We start from the raw sequence: 23,730 nt of genomic DNA on the forward strand, positions 1-23,730 counted from the left end.
TGATCCCTGCTGAACCCTCCTAACTACCAGCACTGATTGATCCCTGTTGAACTGTCCTAACTACCTGCATTGAACCCTGTCAAATCCTCCAAACTACCAGCACTGATCCCTGACAAACCCTCCAACATTGAAACCTGTCAAACCCTCTTCTCTACCAGCACTCATTGATACCTGCCGAACTCTCCTAACAACCGGCACCCCTCCCTGTCAAATCCTCCCAACTACCAGCACTCTTTGATACCTGCTGAACTCTCCTAACTACCAGCACTGATCCCTGTCAATCCCTCCTAACTATGAGCATTGAACACTGTCAAAACCTCCTACCAGCACAGAACCCTATCAAATCCTCCTAACTACCAGCAGTGATCCCTGACAAACCCTCCAACATTGAAACCTGTCAAACCCTCTTCTCTACCAGCACTCATTGATACCTGCCAAACTCTCCTGACTACCAGCACTGATCACTGCTGAACTCTCCTAACTACCAGCACCCTTCCCAGTCAAGCACTCCTAACTACCAGCACTGAACCCAGTCAAACCCACCTACCAGCACTGATTTATCCCTGTCAAACACTCCAGCACTGAACCCTGCCAAACCCTCCTAACTATCAGCACTGATTCCTGCCAAATCCTCCTAACTACCAGCACTGAAACCTATCAAATCCTCCCAACTACCAGGACTGTTCCCTGCCGAGCCCTCCTAACTACCAGCACTGATTCCTGCTGAACCATCCTAACTACCTGCAGTGATTGATTTCTGTCTAACACTCCTAACTACCAGCATTGAACTCTGTCAAAACCTCCTACCAGCACAGATCCCTGCCAAACCCTCCTAACTACCAGCACTGATCCCTGTCAAAATCTCCTAATTATCAGCAATGACTAATCCCTGCTGAATCCTCCTAACTACCAGCACTGAACCACATCAAATCTTCCTAACTACCAGGACTGTTCCCTGCCAGACCCTCCTAATTACCAGCACTGATCCCTGACAAACCCTCCAACATTGAAACCTGTCAAATCCTCTTCTCTACCAGCACTCATTGATACCTGCCGAACTCTCCTGACTACCAGCACTGATCACTGCTGAACCCTCCTAACTACCAGCAGTGATTCCTGCTGAACCATCCTAACTACCAGCAGTGATTCCTGCAGAACCCTCCTAACTACCAGCAGTGATTCCTGCCGAACTCTCCCAACTACCAGCACTGATTGATACCTGCTGAACTCTCCTAACTACCAGCACTGATCCCTGCCGAACTCTCCTAACTACCAGCACTGATAACTGCTGAACTCTCCTAACTACCAGCACCCTTCCCTGTCAAGCACGCCTAACTACCAGCACTGAACCCAGTCAAACCCTCCCAACTACCAGCATTTATTGATATCTGCCGAACTCTCCTAACTACCAGCAGTGATCCCTGCGGAACTCTACTAACTACCAGCACTGATCCCTGTCAATCCCTCCTAACTACCAACATTGAACTCTGTCAGAACCTCCTATCAGCACAGAACCCTGCCAGACCCTCCTAACTACCAGCACTGATTCCTGCCGAGCCGTCCTAACTACCAGCACTGAACCCAGTCAAAACTTCCTAACTATCAGCACTGATCTCTGCTGAACCCTCTTAACTACCAGCACTGATTGATCCCTGTTGAACCGTCCTAACTACCAGCATTGAACCCTGTCAAATCCTCCTAACTACCAGCACTGATCCCTGCTGAAACGTCCTAACTACCAGCAGTGATTCCTGCTGTACCCTCCTAACTACCAGCAAAGAACCCTGCCAGATCCTCCTAACTACCAACATTGAACCCTATCAAATCCTCCTAACTACCAGCAATGATTCCTGACGAACCCTCCAACATTGAAACCTGTCAAACCCTCTTCTCTACCAGCACTCATTGATACCTGCCGAACGCTCCTAACAACCGGCACTGAACCCTGTCAAATCCTCCCAACTACCAGCACTCTTTGATACCTGCTGAACTCTCCTAACTACCAGCAGTGATCCCTGTGGAACTCTACTAACTACCAGCACTGATCCCTGTCAATCCCTCCTAACTATGAGCATTGAACACTGTCAAAACCTCCTACTAGCACAGAACCCTATCAAATCCTCCTAATTACCAGCACTGATCCCTGACAAACCCTCCAACATTGAAACCTGTCAAACCCTCTTCTCTACCAGCACTCATTGATACCTGCCGAACTCTCCTGACTACCAGCACTGATCACTGCTGAACTCTCCTAACTACCAGCACCCTTCCCAGTCAAGCACTCCTAACTACCAGCACTGAACCCAGTCAAACCCACCTACCAGCACTGATTTATCCCTGCTGTCCCCTCCTAACTACCAGCACTGATCGATCCCTGTCAAACACTCCAGCACTGAACCCTGACAAACCCTCCTAACTACCAGCACTGATACCTATCAAATCCTCCCAACTACCAGGACTGTTCCCTGCCGAGCCCTCCTAACTACCAGCACTGATTCCTGCTGAACCATCCTAACTACCTGCAGTGATTGATTTCTGTCTAACACTCCTAACTACCAGCATTGAACTCTGTCAAAACCTCCTACCAGCACAGATCCCTGCCAAACCCTCCTAACTACCAGCACTGATCCCTGTCAAAATCTCCTAATTATCAGCAATGACTAATCCCTGCTGAATCCTCCTAACTACCAGCACTGAACCACATCAAATCTTCCTAACTACCAGGACTGTTCCCTGCCAGACCCTCCTAATTACCAGCACTGATCCCTGACAAACCCTCCAACATTGAAACCTGTCAAATCCTCTTCTCTACCAGCACTCATTGATACCTGCCGAACTCTCCTGACTACCAGCACTGATCACTGCTGAACCCTCCTAACTACCAGCAGTGATTCCTGCTGAACCGTCCTAACTACCAGCAGTGATTCCTGCAGAACCCTCCTAACTACCAGCAGTGATTCCTGCTGAACCGTCCTAACTACCAGCAGTGATTCCTGCTGAACCGTCCTAACTACCAGCAGTGATTCCTGCAGAACCCTCCTAACTACCAGCAGTGATTCCTGCCGAACTCTCCCAACTACCAGCACTGATTGATACCTGCTGAACTCTCCTAACTACCAGCACTGATCCCTGCTGAACTCTACTAACTACCAGCACTGATCCCTGTCAATCCCTCCTAATTACCAGCACAGAACCCTATCAAATCCTCCTAATTACCAGCACTGATCCCTGACAAACCCTCCAACATTGAAACCTGTCAAACCCTCTTCTCTACCAGCACTCATTGATCCCTGCCGAACTCTCCTAACAACCGGCACTGATCACTGCTGAACTCTCCTAACAACCAGCACTGAACCCTGTCAAACCTTCCTAACTATGAGCATTGAACACTGTCAAAACCTCCTAACTACCAGCACTGATCCCTGACAAACCAACATTGAAACCTGTCAAACCCTCTTCTCTACCAGCACTCATTGATACCTGCCGAACTCTCCTGATTACCAGCAGTGATCCCTGTCAAACCTTCCTAACTATCAGCATTGAACCCTGCTGAATCCTCCTAACTACCAGGACTGTTCCCTGCCGAACCCTCCTAACTACCAGCACTGATCACTGCTGAACTCTCCTACCAGCACTGATCCCTGTCAAACCTTCCTAATTACCGGCATTGAACACTGTCACAACCTCCTACCAGCACAGAACCCTGCCAGATCCTCCTAACTACCAGCACTGATCCCAGCTGAACCGTCCTAACTACCAGCACTGAACCGTGTCAAACCCTCCCAACTACCAGCACTCATTGATACCTGCCGAACTCTCCTAACTACCAGCACTGATCCCTGTCAATCCCTCCTAACGACCAGCACTGATTGATCCCTGTTGAACCCTCCTAACTACCAGCATTGAACCCTGTCAAATCCTCCTAATTACCAGTACTGATCCCTGCTGAACACTCCTACCAGCACTGAACCCTGTCAATCCCTCCTAACTATGAGCATAGAACTCTGTCACAACCTCCTACCAGCACAGAACCCTGCCAGACCCTCCTATCTACCAGCACTGATTCCTGCCGAACCCTCCTAACTACCAGCACTGATTCCTGCCGAGCCGTCCTAACCACCAGCACTGAACCCTGCCAAACCCTCCTAACTATCAGCACTGATCTCTGCTGAACCCTCCTAACTACCAGCACTGATCTCTGCTGAACCCTCCTAACTACCAGCACATATCCCTGCCAAACCCTCCTAACTACCAGCACTGATCTCTGCTGAACCCTCCTAACTACCAGCACTGATCTCTGCTGAACCCTCTTAACTACTAGCACTGATTGATCCCTGTTGAACCCTGTCAAATCCCCCTAATTACCAGCACTGATAAATCCCTGCCAAACCCTCCTAATTACCAGCACTGATTCCTGCTAAACCCTCCTAACTACCAGCACTGATCCCTGTCAAACCCTCCTAACTACCAGCACTGATCCCTGTCAAACCCTCCTAACTATCAGCACTGATTCCTGCTAAACCCTCCTAACTACCAGCACTGGTTGATCCCTGCTGAACCCTCCTAAATATGAGCACTGATTGATTCCTGCCGAACTCTCCTGACTACCAGCACTGGTCCCTGCCAAATCCTCCTAACTACCAGCAGCCAACCCCAAAAAACTGTTTAATCTGTTTCCATCTGTCAACCAGTTTTCAATCCAAATCCATATGTACATTACTCCCAGGCACCTTTCATTTTGCACACTGATCTTTTATGTTGGAACTTATCAATGTATTTCTGAAAAACCCACTTCAACAACAACTGGTTCTCCCTTTTATATTTTTCAGCTACATCCTCAAAAAACAAGTTCCTATAGACTTTTCAGATATGACTTTGAATCTTGTTGCCTTTGGCTGGGGCCTTTGATACCCTGTATCACATCTATAACTTTGCCCATTCCTGATGTTATTTAAATGAGACTGCAGTTTCCCATTTTCCCTCTTTGTTTTAACTATCAGAATTTCATCGTTCATGCTTCAATCTGTGGGAAATGTTCCTTTGGAAATATTGGATATTTAGCCACATCTCTGTAATGATCCAAAACCCTGACCCAGGCATAGCAAGATATTACCCAAACTTACCTTGGTTGCAATAATTACATACATGGGGCAAAGCTTCCACTCTGTGTACAACTAACTTCACTGTTACTCACAGCATTTCCAGAGTGACCTCACTGGCCTGAAGTCACACCTTTTTGAGTAAAATTTAAATAGCTTCATTGTTCTAGTCCTCTGACATCTGATTCCTACCACAGAATAATTGGGCAATTAAGGCCAGTACTTCTGAACTCCTCGCCCTGATGTCCCATTGGTGACTTACCTACTTGCACTACACCCTCTGTTGCTCCATTTTTATCCCAACTTCTCAACCATCTCTTGTCACTGGGACTACAGCAGCACCTCTTTGTTAAAGCTGGGTACAAAGTACATGAGCCTCAGGCTCTTGACATAGACGTTCTCTTTGGTCGCTCTCTGATCCCACCCTTTGCAGTGGCACAGCACAGAAACAAGACCCCTAGCCCAATGTCCATGCCAACCAAGCTGTCTTCCAAAGCCAGTCTCATTTGCCTGCATTCAACCCATTGCCTTCTAATCCTTTCCAATTCATTTACCTGTCAATTTGTTTTTAAAATCATAATACTCACCCCTGTCAGGCCATACAGTATACTCACTACCCTCCAAACATTTGCCCTTCAAGTCCCCTTTAGATTTTAAACCTGGGTTAACAATACAACAATTACAGCATGGAAACAGGCCATCTCGGCCCTTCTAGTCTGTGCCAAACGCTAACTCTCACCTAGTCCCACTGACCACACTCAGCCCATAAGCCTCCATTCCTTTCCTGTCCATATACCTATCCAATTTTACTTTAAATGACAATACCGAACCTGCCTCTACCACTTCTACTGGAAACTCGTTCCACATAGCTACCACTCTCTGAGTAAAGAAATTCCCCCTCATGTTACCCTTAAATTTTTGCCCCCTATCTCTCAACTTATGTCCTCTTGTTTGAATCTCCCCTACTCTCAATGGAAAAAGCCTATCCACGTCAACTCTATCTATCCCCCTCATAATTTTAAATACCTCTATCAAGTCCCCCCTCAATCTTCTACGCTCTAAAGAATAAAGACCTAACTTGTTCAACCTTTCCCTGTAACTTAGGTGCTGAAACCAAGGTAACATTCTAGTAAATCTTCTCTGTACTCTCTCTATTTTGTTGACATCTTTCCTATAATTCGGTGACCAGGACCGTACACAATACTCCAAATTCGGCCTTACCAATGCCTTGTACAACTTTAACATTACATCCCAACTCCTATACTCAATGCTCTGATTTATAAAGGCCAACATACCAGAAGCTTTCTTCACCACCCTATCCACATGAGATTCCATCTTCAGGGAACTATGCACCATTATTCCTAGATCACTCTGTTCTACCGCATTCTTCAATGCCCTACCATTTACCACGTATGTCCTATTTGGATTATTCCTACCAAAATGTAGCACCTCACATTTATCAGCATTAAACTCCATCTGCCATCGTTCAGCCCACTCTTCTAACTGGCCTAAATCTCTCTGCAAACTTTGAAAACCTGCTTCATTATCCACAACGCCACCTACCTTAGTATCATCTGCATACTTACCAATCCAATTTATCATCCCATCATCCAGATCATTAATGTATATAACAAACAACATTGGACCCAGTACAGATCCCTGAGGCACACCACTAGTCACTGGTCTCCAACCTGACAAACAGTTATCCACCACTACTCTCTAGCATCTCCCATCCAGCCACTGTTGAATCCATTTTACTACTTCAATATTAATACCTAAAGATTGAACCTTCCTAACTAACCTTCTGTGTGGAACCTTGTCAAAGGCCTTACTGAAGTTCATATAGACAACATCCACTGCTTTACCCTCGTCAACTATCCTCGTAACCTTTTCAAAAAATTCAATAAGGTTTGTCAAACATGACCTTCCATGCACAAATCCATGTTGACTGTTCCTAATCAGACCCTGTCTATCTAGATAATTATATATACCATCTCTAAGAATACTATCCATTAATTTACCCACCACTGATGTCAAACTGACCAGCCTATAATTGCTAGGTTTACTCTTAGAACCCTTTTTAAACAATGGAACTACATAGACAATAGACAATGAGCAATATGCCAGTCCTCTGGCACCATCCCCGTTTCTAATGACATTTGAAATATTTCTGTCAGATCCCCTGCTATTTCTACATTAACTTCCATCAAGGTCCTAGGGAATATCCTGTCAGGATCCAGAAATTTATCCACTTTTATATTCCTTAAAAGTGCCAGTACTTCCTTCTCTTTAATTGTCATAATTTCCATAACTTCCCTACTTGTTTTCTTTACCTTACACAATTCAATATCCTTCTCCTTATTGGATACCGAAGAAAAGAAATTGATCAAAATCTCCCCAATCTCTTTCGGCTCCACACATAGCTGTCCACTCTGATTCTCCAAGGGACCAATTTTATCCCTCACTATCCTTTTGCTATTAATATAACTGTAGAAACCTTTCAGATTTATTTTCACCTTACTTGCCAAAGCAACTTCATATCTTCTTTTAGCTTTTCTAATTTCTTTCTTAAGATTCTTTTTACATTCTTTATATTCCTCAAGCACCTCATTTACTCCATGCTGCCTATATTTATTGTAGATATCTCTCTTTTTCCTAACCAAATTTGCAATATCCCTTGAAAACCATGGCTCTCTCAAACTTAAAAGTTTCAACCTAACAGGAACATAAAGATTCTGTACCCTCAAAATTTCACCTTTAAATGACCTCCATTTCTCTATTACATCCTTCCCATAAAACAAATTGTCCCAATCCACTCCTTCTAAATCCTTTCACATCTGCTCAAAGTTAGCCTTTCTCCAATCAAAGATCTCAACCGTGGGTCCAGCCCTATCCTTCTCCATAATTATATTGAAACTAATGGCTTTGTGATCACTGGACCCGAAGTGTTCCCCAACACATACCTCCGTTACCTGACCTATTTCATTCCCTAATAGAAGACCCAACACTGCCCCTTCTCTAGTTGGTACCTCTATGTATTGTTGCAAAAAACTATCCTGCACACATTTTACAAACTCCAAAGATACAGGAGTAGAATTAGACCATTTGGCCCATTGAGTCTGCTCCATCATTTCTTCATGACTGATCCAATTTTCCTCTGAGCCCCAATCTCCTGCCTTCTCCCTGTATTCCTTCATGCCCTGACCAATCAAGAATCCCTCAATCTCTGCCTTAAATATACATAAAGACTTGGCCTCCACAGCTGCCTGCAGTAACAAATTCCACAGAGTCACCACTCTCTGGCTAAAGAAAATTCTCCTCATCTCCATTTAATAGGCGCCTCTTTATTCTGAGGCTGTGTCCCTGGTCTTAGACTCTCTCATCATAGGAAACATCCTCTCCACATTCACTTTATCAAGGACTTTCACCATTCAATAGCTTACAATGAGGTCATCTCTCATTCTTCTGAATTCCAGTAAATACAACCCCACAGCCATCAGACACTCTTCATATGACAAGCCATTCAATCTTGGAATCATTTTCGTGAACCTCTTTTGAACCCTCTCCAGTTTCAGCACATCCTTTCTAAGGTAAGGGGCCCAAAACTGCTCTCAATTCTCCAAGTGATGCCTCACCAGTGCTTTATAAAGTCTCAACATTACATCCTTGCTTTTATATTCTAGTCTTCTTGAAATGAGTGCTAACATTGCATTTGCTTTCCTCACCACAGACTCAACCTGTAAATTAACCTTTAGGGAATCCTGCACAAGAACTCACAAGTCCCTTTGCACCTCAGTTTTTTGTACTTTCTCTGCATTTAGAAAATAGTCAGCCCTTTCATTTCTTCTACCAAAGTGCATGACCATACACTTCCCAACATTGTATTTCATCTGCCACTTCTTTGCCCATTCTCCTAATCTATCTAAGAGTTTCTGTAGCCTCTCCACTTCCTCTAAACTACCTGGTCCTCCACCTATCTTTGTATTGTCTGCAAACTTCGCAACAAAGCCATCAATTCCATCATCTATATCATTAACATATAGTGTAAAAAAGAATTTATTCAAGGTAGCAGGGAAAAGCTTTACATTAGCTCACAGTGAAATTATTGGAGAACATTTTAAGAGACAGGAAAATCAGAATTGATTAGTCAGCATGACTTTGTGAGGGAGATATTGTGTCTCACTGATCTGACAGTTTGTTTTGAGGGTATACCAGGCAGAGTGATTGACAGACATGGACAACCTTTGCATCGTGACTACTTGGGTTACGGAAATTTAACCTTACATATTCACAATCACTATCTATAAATTTAAGGTAGGAAATAACATTCATTCTTACAGAGTTTGTGGAATAAAATGTAATTAAATCAAAAAAGGAGAAGTGGCTGGCCCATGTTACTGATTCATCTCCCCATCCCTCCCCTCTCCATCCCCCATGTTGTCAAGATTCATCCCCCCTCCCTCCCCCATGTTACCAAGGAATTCATCCCTCCTCCATCCCCCATGTTACCAAGATTCATCTCCTGACCCTCCCCCATGATACCAAGATTCATCCCTCTTTTGTCTCCCCCATTCCACCTGTTTCTATCTATTTCAAGCAGACTATCTCTGCCCACCCTTTATGTCTATCCACTGGCTATCTCCCCTCTCATCATGCAGGGTCTCAAACCCCAAACATTATCCATCCTTCTGCCTCCACAGATGCTGCCTCATGCGCTGACTTCATCCAGTGGTTTATTCTTTGCATGGGAGCAAAGAGACTACAATGAAACGTTGGTTTGTCTTCAGTCAGGAGCTCTGAACATTTGTAAGAATGTGAAGGGTTTGGAAATAGCGCAGAAGAAATTCACCAAAATGATGACTGTCAAGGGACTTTAGTTATATGGACAGATTGAGGAAGCTGAGTTTTATTTGGGATAAAGGAGGTGTTCAGTTTATGTATTTGGAAGAAGTGTTCCTGTATTCCAATCAGTGGAGGTGGGGAATGGAGGTGGAATGAGGGTTTTGTCAGAGTTTCAACATAAAACGTCAACAGTTCCTCCCCCACAGATGCAGTCCAACTCTCTAGCAGATCATTATTTGCTTCAAATTCTAGCACCTAGAGTCTTTTGTGTCTCTGTAGAATGAAAATAGACAGTGAAAGAATCAAAAGTGATATGATGTTTCCTGGAGTTGCCACACTCAGACCACCACCCCCACCCCGTGATCAACCAGTATAGCTCTAGTCTACTCCATTTATTCTGAGATTACATCGACAATCTGTAACACCCCCACAAAATCACAGACACTTCAGAAACCGATTTAGTTCACACGTCAGGGTGGAAACCATGGCAACACAGTCAGAATTTCCTCGTTCCCACCATCAGTAAAAACAGAAGCAACTCCTCCTTCACTGACCCCCTCTGTGGTCACCTGCAATGGGTTCCCCTCACATCTTTCCCCAGTCCCTCACCTTCACCTTGGCGCTTCCCACCACCCGTCCACCTTCACCTTCCCATCCTCGCCCTCAATGTCTCACTACCCAAACTCCATCACCCCGACTTCTGTCTGCCTTCCCACTGCAAAACGACCACTCCACCCACATTTCCAGTAACCAACAGCTCCTCCCCAGCCCATGCTGTTCCTAAACTGCTTTCACCCTCACCCTGACCCCTCGCCCCTGACCTTGGCTCCATCCACACTGATGATGCGATAACTGTTCCTTGACCCATCATAGAAATAGGAGACGGTAAGTGGGTGCTTGCTGGCCGGGAGCCAGTTCCTCTTGGTGCTGGGGTCAATCTGGAAGACGTGAGCTTTGCTGGTGAAGATTGGCTGCTCGCTGAAGGAAGGAGAGAGAGGAGAACGGTAAGGGAGAGAGGGATGGGGGTGGGGGACAGGGATGAGGAGAGAGAGTGTCATTGAAAGAGCCACAGCTGTGATGGACAAGAGTATTCACCGGCACACCGCACTAATCGCTCTCCCTTCCTCCAAAACGTCAGGTCCAGGCTCTGAACCCAAGGAGTACGAAGAGACAGATACATTGGATCATTTCTTCTGAACAGCCAGTGCTCTCTGGAGGAAACTCCTGTCTGCAGTGGGACAGTTTTGAATGCAAGATAGTGAGCCGAGTGGGCACCCCTTATATCGAGGATTGCTGATTAACAGGAAGTCTGTGGGCCACCCTGACAACAGATGAACATTCACTGCATTGTAACCCAGTGTAACCGAGCTTCCCTGCCTGGTCTGCACACTACTTCCTGACCCACAGACTAACTGTGCTGAAGTCACCATCTGCGCCGATCCAGATCCGTCACAGCTCCTCTGGGCTAAAGAAATAACCGGTTTCCAAGCGGAGGGAACTGTTACAGTCTCCCTAGGCTGCTGAGTTTAAACATATTACATTAACTCTTTCATGGTCAGAGAAGAAGCAGATTGTGAGACATGAAAGAGTCTGATTCCGGGGGTGTGGCTGCTCACCAACAGGTCTCCAGCTCACTGCTGTACCACCATCACACTGAAAGGTGCAGCGGCAGTTGACATATTCTCTATAAGTAGCATTTTCTTGTCTCAAGCTGCTTGACCCTATAGGGACCAGCGGCCACCATTCCTCCAACTGCTTTCCCTCATAGCGATGCAAAGCTGGCTGACATGAAACAGACATAGTTTATATCTCAGAGAGTTTATGGCAGTAGGGTTGGCCAAGGGTACAGACAGTTTGCTCCACGGCACACGACAGGTTTAAAGGAGCAGGTGGTCTATCATTGATAAAATAACAAAATTACACGTTTCACAGTCTGATAGCAGTGATTCAAATGCACAGTAATGGAAGAAGCTAAGGGGAGTCGTAGATTCAGCCCAATATAATATGGGTACATCCCTCCCCACCATTAGTAGTATCTGCAGGAGGCACTGCTTCAAAAAACATCCATCATCAAAGATCCCCACCATCCGGCCCATACCAGCTTCTTACATGAGTCCCAGAAGCTTTAATTCTACAGCTATTTCTTTGCCATCCGGTGAAACCCCAATCACAACACTATCAACACTGTGATCACTTTACACTAAAATGGACTTTGTTTTTGTTCAAATTGTATTTTTTGTAGAATTTTGTATAAATGCATAAAATTGTATAAAATTCTTGTGAGCACTGCTTATACAATGTTATTTTTGGCTCTGGGCCTGTATTCACTACAATTAGTAGAATGAGGGGACACCTTGAAAGAGTGGTGAAAGACCTTGACAGAGTGGATGTGGAGAGAATGCTTCCTAGGGGGAGAGTGTAAGATCAGAGAACACTGCCTCAGAATAGAGGGACATCCTTTTTGAATGGAGATGAGGAGGAATTTCTTTAGCCAGAGAGTGGTGAATCAGCGGAATTTTTTTTTTGCCACAAGCAGCTGTGGAGGCCAAGTCTTCCGGCAGAGGTTAATAGTTTCTTGATTGGTCAGGACATGAAGGGATTTGGGAAGAAGGCAGGAGATTGGGGCTGAGAGAAAAATTGGATCAGCATGACAAAATGGCGGAGCAGCCTCAATGGGCCAAATGGCCTAATCCTTCTCCTATATTTTATGGTCTTACGGTCTATACACCGGTAATGTTTCAGCAGGTTTTTAATTGTAGCTGTGCACCCCAGCTTAAATCAACCAGGTTGAGAGCCTCAAGTTCCTGAGGGTGAACATCACCAACTGGTTCAACCATGTTGATGTACTGGGCACCTCTACTTTCTCAGGAGGTTAAATACACCTTCCCCATCAACTCTTGCCAATTTGTAAATCAATACACCATCCTATCTGGATGCGTTATGGCCTAGTTCGCGACTGCTCTGTCTGACACGCAGCTCAGCACAACGTGGAAACCAGTTTTTCCTTCACCGACTGTCTACACTTTGATATTTTTTCGAGGAAAGGTATTCCCCCACCCCACCACAGACGCTGCTCGACCCGCTGAATTCCTCCTGTAGATTGTTCGCTACTGCCAATCCAAAGAATTTCATTAACTTTAACAAGATTTTTCTCTGAGTACTGCAATTAATATTTCTTTCGGAGTGAGGTTATAGAGCAAAGGTCAGAGCTGCTGGGGTAGGGGTGAAGATATTCTCTTCCCTATTGCTGGACACAAACAGTTAACCTGAAGTAGATGTCGTTGAATTGTTTGGAATGTTCCTGTGTACGGGGACAATTGATGGAAACGCCGACTGTGAAGCAAGTGGATCATTAGAGGCCTCGCTTTAAATAAAAAGCCCGCAGGCACAGAGCCCAACGTGTAAATCGATAGACGGCTGGGTCGGAGAAATGACACAGTCGATGACCAGTGAAGGAGCGAGGGAGGAAGTGATACACAATCCTCAGACCCAACCTCAGCCAAGACCGGGGTAACGGAAAACATGGAATATCTTGGTCTCCACTCCGTCACTTTCGGGTTTCGGGGAGTTCAAACAAACTGCAGATTCCCGGGACCCGGGGGAGCCCACTCACCAGGCAGTGAACGTGGGGATTCCCCCTTCCTAGAAGAACCGTCTCTTCTCTGACGCCTGCAGTACCTTGTCTCCTCTTGGGGGACACACTCATTTTCTTCCCCTTCCCAGTAGAACCCCGACCTCACTGTCCCTCAAGGGAGCCCCCCACTTCCACTTCCCGTCCGAGATCGCTCTGTCTCCCCCTACCCCACACTCGCTGCTTCTGTTCCTGCAGTTTATCATTAACTGCCTTCCTCCAGCAGTCGGGGGTGAATCCGGGCAAATTGCCCGAGGAATGTGGACTCTGACCTGGTGAGAGTTCCTCGCCGACTCTCGCAGCATTTTGTTAAAGGGTCAAATATAGCCCCGATGATTTCTGCTTTTCCGCCAAATAGCGAGATGTTTACCTCCTGCAAAGACCGGACAAGCATTCTAATTTATTACGACGTTATTCACCCTCAAAGTAGACTTGAGAATCAAGAATCAGAATCCAGGGTACGACAGCAAACAAGCAAAGGGGATGAAACAATTTCTGCCCCGTGGGTTCATAATCTATTTCTGACTCATTCTGAATTACCAACACACTCAAAATCAGCTCCACCAGTTTACAAATATCGGCGGCGGTTCCTCCTGGGATTCAGGGAAAGGGGTAGGGAGGGGACATACGGGGTGTTCCTGTGCGTCCCGTCAGCACCAGAGGGGGAATAATTTGCTTTTATCTGAGGTGGGGCATCCCATGGAGTGAAGTTAGGTCATAACGTAAGCAGATTTAACACTTCTCAGACCCGGCTGTGTGATACACGGGCTAAGATATCCTTTCTTCAATATAATATTTGGCTGTCTCTGTTTTATAATCCACAGCTGGAGAGACAGAAGCTGGGAGCTGGGAAATGTCAGCGCATCGCGGAGAATATTTTTAGCAGCTCCTGAGATATAATTATGTGATGTCACGCCAGTGATATCTTCAGAAACCTCGAGCGGCGGCACAAGGCATCCTCAGACATGGTGCCGGCTCGCAGATGCAGAGTCGGAGCGAGTGGAACTTGGTAAAGTCTCTGCGGCTCAGGTGCTCCCATAGCACCGCGGCGCTCCCCCGATAGTCACTCATTCAGTATTGCACCCCGAGAATGTGGTGCTCCCTGAACACTGTCCCATCCTACGGTGAAGCACCCCTACAGTACTGCGCTCCCTCAACAGCCCCTCTGACAGTACAGCGCTCCCTCAGCATTGCATCCCTGACAATGTGGCGCTCCCTCATCACCGCCCGGATTTTCTGTCGAGACAGCTTGCTGACGGCTCGATCCCAGAGCACCTTTCCAACAAAGTGTGGTCGTTCGGCAGTCCAGAACTCACCCCATAGCCAGGCGATGTCCGCTGCTTCTCTCTCTCTCAAGGTCCGGTAGCTTTAGTTGCTCGGGTCCATGGCGAGCGCCGAGCTCCGGCTCCAGCACCGCGTCTCCCGACTGAACTCCGGAGCGCCGAGTCAGAGCGAGGGGAGGCGCCCCCGAGCGGCTGCTCAACCACCGCAGTAACCTGACTAACTACCACTAACTATTTCAACCCAGCTAACTACCACTTCATCCTGATAGCAGTTCCAACCTAGCTCACACGACACCCTTCTAACTACTGCAGCTCAGCTAAATACTGCACGTCGTTAACTGAAGGAATGTAGCAATAACCAAAGCCTGGTTACTGATGCAGACTTACTCCACCGCTACAACTGAGGCGACTCAGCCAACTACCACAGCACCCCACAATCCAGCCATTGCCATACTGCCTACCCTAATGCCTCCGCCAACCCAGCCACTGCATTTTATTCGTTAATGTTATTTAGCTGCCTGCCCTCGCACATCTCAGAAACCAGTTTTGATCTGCTAAAGGCAGGTCGTGTCCACTAAAGACAGAGTATTTTAACTAAGTTTCATAGAACATTGTTGAGGGGAGGCAGTTGATACGGTTACAATGACACCGAGCTTTGAGTGAATTTCGTGAGATAAGAGGGGCAACAACGGGAACAGGTGACTAGTTCGACGCGGAACGAAGAGAGTTGCGGAAGGTGGTTTCTCAGCTTGGAGAGATTGTACAGAGGGCAGGATGGGAACTGGGCCCATTGCTTTTCGCATTAATGACTTGATGCTCCGTTTTCAAATCTACCTGTGAAATGTTTGGAGGCGTCGGGCAGGGTGGGAGCATGGGTAGGGATGTTAAACATAGAAACATAGAAAACCTACAGCACAATACAGGCCCTTCAGTCCACAAGGTTGTGCCGAACATATCCCTACCCTAGAAATTACTAGGCTTACCTATAGCCTTCTATTTTTCTAAGCTCCATGTACCTATTCAAAAGTCTCAAAGACCCTATAGTACCCGCCACCACCACCATTGCCGGCAGCCCATTCCACACATTCACCACTCTCTGAGTAAAAAACTTACCCCTGACATCTCCGCTGTACCTACTCCCCAGCAGCTTAAACCTGTGTCCTCTTGTGGCAACCATTTCAGCCCTGTGAAAAATCCTCTGACAATCCACACAATCAATGCCTCTCATCATCTTGTACACCTCTATCAGGTCACCTCTCGTCCTCTGTTGCTCCAAGGAGAAAAGGCCGAGTTCAGTCAACCTGTTTTCATAAGGCATGCTCCCCAATCCAGGCAACATCCTTGTAAATCTCTTCTGCACCCTTTCTATCGCTTCCACATCCTTCCTGTAGAGAGGTGACCAGAACTGAGCACAGTACTCCAAGTGGGGTCTGACCAGGGTCCTATATAGCTGCAACGTTACCTCTCAGATCCTAAATTCAATTCCATGATTGATGAAGGCCAATACACGTACACCTTCTTAACCACAGTGTCAACATGCACAGCTGCTTTGAGTGTCCTATGAACTCAGACCCCAAGATCCCTCTGATCTTCCACATTGCCAAGAGTCTTACCATTAATACTATATTCTGCTATCATATTTGACCTACCAAAATGAACCACTTCACACTTATCTGGGTTGAACTCCATCTTCCACTTTTCAGCCCAGTTTTACATCCTATCAATGTTCTGCTGTAACCTTTGACAGCACTCCACACTATCCACAACTCCTCCAACCTTAGTGTCATCAACAAACTTATTAACCCATTCCTCCACTTCTTCATCCAGGTCATTTATAAAAATCACAAAGAGTAAGGGTCCCAGAACAGATCCCTGAGGCACACCACTGCTGACGACCTCCACACAGAATATGACCCATCTACAACCACTCTTTGCCTTAAAATAAAATAAGGGAGCAGAGATTTAAGGTGAAAGGAAAGGGTCTTAAAGGGGATCTGTTTGAGCAGTAAGATGTTTTACACAGAGTCATTGCCAGAGGATGGGATGCTGTCAGATATAGTCATTATGTTTAAACAAGGAAGGCATAGAGTAATACAACCTTAAAACAAGCAAGTGGACAAAAAGATCAGTCTGGATGTGATGGACCAAAGGGCCTGTTTTGCTGTACAACTCCCTGAGTACGTTTTATGCTGTGAAGTGTTCCACTTGGTAAGAAGAATGAGATTAGGCAGTATAAACTACAAACATTTGTAGAAAGGACAATTCAAAAAGAGGTACAAGAGCAATGAAATCCGGAAAGGGTTGGCTGGGTTAATAAAGAAGATAAAAAATGTAAATAGGATAATGTGTGTTTAATAAAGACACAAGAACAGAAAGGTACTGTTGTAAACTCTGGCTTGGCCACCACTGTAGGAATGTGTCCAGTTCTGCACACCATACCTTAGGAAAATTAGGAAAGCTTTAGAGAGCATGCAGAAGAGATTTACTGAAGCAACACACACAAAGTGCTGGTGGAACACAGCAGGCTAGGCAGCATCTATAGGAAGAAGTACAGTTGACGTTTTGGGCCGAGACTCTTCGTCAGGACTAACTGAAAGAAGATAGTAGAAGATTTGAAAGTGGGGGCGGGGGGAGGTGGAGATCCAAGATGATAGGAGAAGACAGGAGGAGGAGGGATGAAGCTAAGATCTGGAAAGTTAATTGGCAAAAGGGATACACAGCTGGAGAAGGGAAAGGATCATGGGAGGGGAAGGGGAGGGGAGAACCACAGGGAGATGGAGAGCAGGCAATGAGTGATTGTGAGAGGGGCAGAGAGAGAAAAGAGAAAAAAAATCGAAAAATAAATAGATAGATAGATAGACAAATAGATAGATACTGGATGGGTTAAGAAGGGGAGGAGGCGCATTAATGGAAGTTAGAGAAATCAGTGTTCATACCATCAGGTTGGAGGCTACCCAGATGGAATATCAGGTTTTGTTCCTCCAACCTGAGTGTGGTTTCATCTTGACAGTAGAGGAGGCCATGAATAAACATCTTATATTCCGTCTGGCTCCATTTTGTTAAATGAAGATCCTTCAGTTATGCCTCAGTAATACCATTAAAGTAGATTGCCTGGTCTAAATCTCACTGCACAATAACTGTCTTGTTTCCTACACTCAGATATCTTCTATTGTGTGCAAAGTGCTTTGAAGAAACTGAACTATGTAAGGTGCTGGAAAGAACAGCCTTTTGAATTTTTGTGTTTGATCCCAGGTGCCCAGAGTGGATGCAACAAATACTTTCCAGATGCAGACTGAACTGGTATGTCACCAGTGAAGGCCATGTAATAATTCTGCTGAATTCCATGAAGCTGTCCTGGGACTGTGAGTCTTCTAACACAAGTGATTCAGGAAAATGAGATACTGAAAAAATAAAAGAAACATAATCAGTGGTCAAATGTACGTCAGTATCTCACTGTTACTCACATACAACATAGTCCATTTGATTGTGGTTTACCACAAAGGGTTAATAAAATCCCAGCCATGCACTGCACACACCACCAACACATATTCGAAAACAGCATCTGTCTTACTGATTCAGATCACCCACCCACTTCCCACCCGGGCATGGCTCGCTCCACAAACACAAAGCTGAAATCCTTCACAGTGTATCTCAGCCTTTAAATGAAAGCAAATCTTTTGTTTTTAGCTTGTATATAATTAACAATAAACATTGTTCTCTTCACTGGGATTCCCACCGCTCAGATATTTGCTGCTCTCTCTGAGACATTCTCTCGCCCACTCACTTATCAGAATCATAGAGGCACAGTAGCTGGTGTTGGAAAAATTGCAAGATTTCATTTCTGGTCAGATAGACAACAGGAGTGAGCAACTCAAACAGAAACCTTCTTTCTAATATATCCTCTTCAAAGCCCCTGAGCTTCCTAACTACCTTTTTTCAATCCATCTCTCCATGAAGTATTGAATAAAAAGCTCTAAAAATCTGAATTAATTGCTTCCCTCAAACTATTCAAACAGTTTCAACTTTAAAAGCTGATATACTACCTTTAAAACTAACCCCACACCGAACAGGTGTGGATTTTGCTGTGTATTATAGGAACTATTCACCATAGTACTTTGATCACTCCCTTGGTTTTGAGACAAGATCAGGTGAAGTTTGCACTCAAGGGGAACTAGTATATGGAAAGTTCAGACTGCAGCCAAACCAGGTGAGCAACCTGCATCAATCCAGTGTACCGAAGATGACAGCACTGTTCTTAAGAGGTAGAATACACTGACTGAAAGATAGCAAGAGCGACAGCTGTACACTTGAGTCACAGGGCAAGATGTGACAGAAGAGAGAAATTGCTGCAATTGTGCAGATGCATTTATTGTAGCGACCAAGCGGATGCTAATGGTCATATTGTTACACTGGGGGGTTTCTTTTGTGACACAGCAGCTAAAGGAATGTAAAATCAAGGAATACAAAATTATGAAATGTTTAAAAGTAGATAGAGGGACTTATTTCATTTATTGGGCCTGAATTTAGGCACCACCGTCTTAATGAAAAGGGGGAAGAGGTTAGCAGTTTGACTGAATTCTGCCAGAACAAGCAAGATCTCCCAGTGGCCACCCATTTTAATTCCACTTTCCCATTCCCGTTCTGATATGTCCATCCATGATTACTGTTGTGATGAGGCCTCACCTAGGTTGGAGGATATTCCATTGGATAGCCTCCAACCTGATGGCATGAACATTGATTTCTCAAATTTCCAGTAATGCCCTTCCCCACCCACCTTCACCATTCCCTATCCCCTTTCCCCTTTCTCATTTTAAGTCCTTGCTCGCCCATCACCTCCCTCTGGTGCTCCTCCCACTCCCCTTTTTTCTTTCTTCCATGGCCTATCTCTTTCACCAATCAACTTCCTAGCTCTTTGCTTCATCCCTCTCCTTCCAAGTTTCACCTATCACCCGGTGTTTCTCTGTCCCCTCCCACCACTTTCCAAACTGACTCCTCAGCTTTTTTTCTCCAATCCTGCCGAAGGGTTTCAGCCCGAAATGTTGACTGTGTTTTTTCCCGTAGATGTTGCCTGGCCTGCTGAATTCTTCCAGCATTTTGCGTGTGGTTGGGAGTCTGGGACAGAAATTCTTCTCATATTTAAACAATGGTTGGTTGAGAAGCTGCAAGGCTGAGGTTGGGAGATGAGAGGCAATATCACTCCTGTCTTCCTTGGTGTACATTTTAATGCTTCTATGTGCTTCTTAGGAGCAACAGTTCATCAGGTTGGGTCTGAATCCACTGGAGTTTAAAAGAATGAGCACTGACCTCAATGGAACATTTAAGATCCCAAGGTTGATTAACAGGTAGATAAACTAGGCATAGTTTTAGATAAGGAAACAAGAGATGAAAATTTTCCTCTCTCAGAGGATGGAAAACATAAAGAAATTCTGAAATGTTTATGTAACTGATGCAATAAATGTGAGGTGTAGATGCCCAGCCATCATTCCTGAATCTGTTTCCATTAATGTCAGTCCTTCCTCAGTTTCCCAATATTGAAAACTAGAACCTGGAACTGTAGAATTTTTATCCCAAAGTTTCACACTGTTCTTATCAGGGAGATTAATTGTCCTTGAATTAATCTAGATTTCACCTATCCTTCTGCAGAGACCCAATCCTGCTCCAACATACAGAGCAAAGATAGCGTGCAGTCAGACTGTCAGGAAGGGCAGGCAGATGATAGGACAAGATTGCAGCCAGCAGGGTGGGTATCAGTGCATTAGGGAAACAAAATCAAAATGGATAGCAAATACAGTACTCAAAGTGTTATATCTCAATGCACAAAGTATAAGAAATAAGGAGGATGATCTTGTTACACTATTACAGATTGTCAGATATGATGTTGTGGCCATCACTGAATCATAGCTGAAGGATGGTTGTAGTTGGGAGCTGAATGTCCAAGGTTCCATGTTGTATTGGAGGGATAGGAAGGTTGGCAGAGGGGTGGTGCGGCTCTCCTGGTAAAGAATGGCATCAAATGAGTAGAAAGATGTGACATAGGATCAGAAGATGTTGAAAACTTGTGAGTTGAGTTAGGAAATTGCAAGAAGAATCCTGATGGCAGTTATATACAGGCCTCCCAACAGTGGCTGGGATGTGGAACACAGATTACAATGGGAAATAGAAAAGGCCTGACAAAAAGGCAATGTTATAATAGTCATGGGAGACTTTAACATGCAGGTTGATTGGGAAAATCAGATTGGAGATGGATCTCAACAATGTGAGTTTGTTGAATGCCTACAAAATGGCTTTTTAGAGCAAGGGATCAGCTCTACTGGATTGGGTGTTAGGTAGTGAACCGGAGGTGATTAGGGAGTTTAAAGTTGTCCAAAGTAAATTGGAAGGAGATACTGGCAGAGATGACAGCAGAGCAGCAATAGCGTGAGTTTCTGGGAAAAATGAGGAAGGCGTTGGACTGATGTATTCCAAAAACAAAGAAATACTCAAATGCAACATAGTACAACCATGGCTGACAAGAGGAGTCAAAGCTCCTCTTGTAAAAGCAAAAGAGAGGGCATAAAACAAAGCAAAAATTAGTGGGAAGACAGAGGATTGGGAAGTTTTTTAAACCATACAGAAAGCAACTTAAAAAAATCATTAGGAGTGTAAAGATGAAATACAAAAGCAAGCTAGCAAACAATATCAAAGCGGATAGTAGTGCCAGAGGACTGAAAAATTGCAAAGGTCACCCCACTCTTTAAAAAAGGAGAAAGGCAGCAGAAAGGAAATTATAGTTCAGTTAGCCTGGCCTCAGTGGTTGGGTAGATGTTAGAGTCAATTGTTAAGGATGAGGTTATGGAGAACTTATACAGGACAAGATAGGACAAAGTCAGCATGGTTTCCTGAAGGGAAAATCTTGTCTGATAAACCTGTTGGAATTCTTTGAGGAGATTACACTAGGATAGATAAAGGGGATGCAGTGGATGTTGTATATTTGGAATTTTAGAAGGTCTTTGAAAAGGTGCCACACGTGAGGCTGTGTACCAAGTTAAGAGCCCATATTACAGGAAAATTACTGGTATGGTCAGAGCATTGGCTGATTGGTAGGAAGCCACAGGGGTCAGGGTTAGGACTGCTTCTTTTTATGCTATATATCAGTGATTTAGATGATGGAATAGATGGCTTTGTTGCAGATGATATGAAGATTGGTGGAGGGCAGGTAGCATTGAAGAAACAGGTAGGCAGCAGGAGGACAGACAGATTAGGAGAAGAGAGAGTGGCAAATGAATTACAATGTTGGAAAATGCATAGTCATGGACTTTGGTAGTAGAAATAAAGGTGCAGACTATGTGTGCAACCAGGTCGTTGGGTGTTTTTAAGGCAGAACTTGTTGGTTCTTGATTGGACATGACCTCAAAGGTTACAGAGAGAAGGTCAGGGACAGAGGGCTGAGGAAGAAAAACAAGGATCAGCCATGATTGAATGGCAGAGCAGACTTGACAGGCCAAATGGCCTAATTCTGTGCCTATGTCTTATGGTCTAGTTACAGCTCAACAGATGTATTTGGGTTGTCAGAATCAGAATCAGATTTAATATCACTGGCACACGTGGTGAAGCTGGTCTTTGCTGCAGCAGTACAGTGCAATACATAATAAAAGAAAAAACATGAATTACAGTAAGTAGATACAGTATATTAAATAATTAAATTAGACCATAAGACATAGTAAGAGAATTAGACTATTCAGCCCATCAAATCTGCTCCACCATTCCATCATGGCTGATCGCAGGTCCCACTCAACCCCATACAACTGCCTTCTCAACATAACCTTTGATGCGCTTACTGATCAGGAAACGATCAATTTCCACTGTAAATATACCCACAGTTCCACCACAGTTCCACCACAGTTTGTGGCAGTGTATTCCACAGATTCATTACTATCTGGCTAAAAAAAATTCTTCCTTACCTCTGTTCTAAAAGGGCACCCCTTAATTTTGAGGCTGTGCTCACTAGTTCTGGATAACTCCATCATTGGAAACATCTATTCCACATCCACCCTATCTAGTCATAGAAACATAGAAATGTAGAAAAACCTCAGCTCAATACAGGCCATTCGGCCCACAAAGATGTGTCAAACAAGTCCTTACCTTAGAAATTACCTATGGTTACCCAAAGCCCTCTATTTTTCTGAGCTCCATGCACCTGTCCAGGAGTCTGTTAAAAGACCCTATCGTATCACCCACCACAGTCGCTGACAGACCATTCCATGCATTCACCTCTCTCTGCATAAAAAACTTACCTCTGACATCTCCTCTTCCAAGTACCTACTTCCAAGCACATTAAAACTGTGCTCTCTCATGCTAGCCATTTCAGCCCTGGGAAAAAGCTTCTGACTATCCACACGATCAATGCCTCTCATTATCTTGTACACCTCTATCAGGTCACCTCTCATTCTCTGTCACTCCAAGGAGAAAAGACCGAGTTCACTCAACCTATTCTCATAAGGCATGCTCCCCAATCCAGGCAACATCCTTGTAAATCTCCTCTGCACCCTTTCTATGGTTTCCACATTCTTCTTGTAGTGAGGCGACCAGAACTGAGTACAGTGCTCCAAATGGGGTCTGACCAAGGTCTTATATAGCTGCAACATTACCTCTTGGCTCCTAAACTCAATCCCATGATTAATGAAGGCCAATGCACCATATGCCTTCTTAACCACAGATTCAACCTGTGCAGCAGCTTTGAGTGTCCTATGGAATAGGACCCCAAGATCCCTCTGATCCTCCATACTGCCAAGAGTCTTCTGCCATCATATTTGACCTACCAAAATGAACCACTTCACACTTATCTTGGTTGAACTCCATCTGCCACTTCTCAGCCCAGTTTTGCATCCTATTATGA

General features: G+C 44.9%; 1 protein-coding gene and 1 long non-coding RNA gene across 5 annotated transcripts in view; one reads left to right on the forward strand and one right to left on the reverse strand.

Annotated features, from left to right (window-relative positions):
• homer2 (homer scaffold protein 2) overlaps positions 1-15,131 on the reverse strand; it is a 39,391-nt gene extending 24,260 nt beyond the window's left edge. The window contains exons 1-2 of one of the 4 annotated variants that reach the window (XM_059953145.1): positions 14,889-15,121; positions 10,763-10,919 (exon numbers count right to left, since the gene is read on the reverse strand). In XM_059953145.1, the coding sequence (XP_059809128.1) occupies positions 10,763-10,919; positions 14,889-14,893 (162 nt within the window). In that variant the 5' untranslated portion in view covers positions 14,894-15,121. Of the gene's footprint in view, positions 1-10,762; positions 10,920-13,554; positions 13,694-14,888 lie in introns of those variants that run through there. The other 3 variants (XM_059953146.1, XM_059953147.1, XM_059953148.1) reach the window with 3 other exon arrangements.
• On the forward strand, positions 13,020-18,610 carry LOC132382686 (uncharacterized). The gene is made up of 3 exons (XR_009508445.1): positions 13,020-13,451; positions 14,397-14,581; positions 18,108-18,610. It is a non-coding gene; the product is annotated as an uncharacterized LOC132382686 (long non-coding RNA).
• Positions 18,611-23,730: the final 5,120 nt, after the last annotated feature.

This window comes from Hypanus sabinus, chromosome 28 (assembly GCF_030144855.1).
Source record: "Hypanus sabinus isolate sHypSab1 chromosome 28, sHypSab1.hap1, whole genome shotgun sequence".
NCBI classification, from domain to species: Eukaryota; Metazoa; Chordata; class Chondrichthyes; order Myliobatiformes; family Dasyatidae; genus Hypanus; species Hypanus sabinus.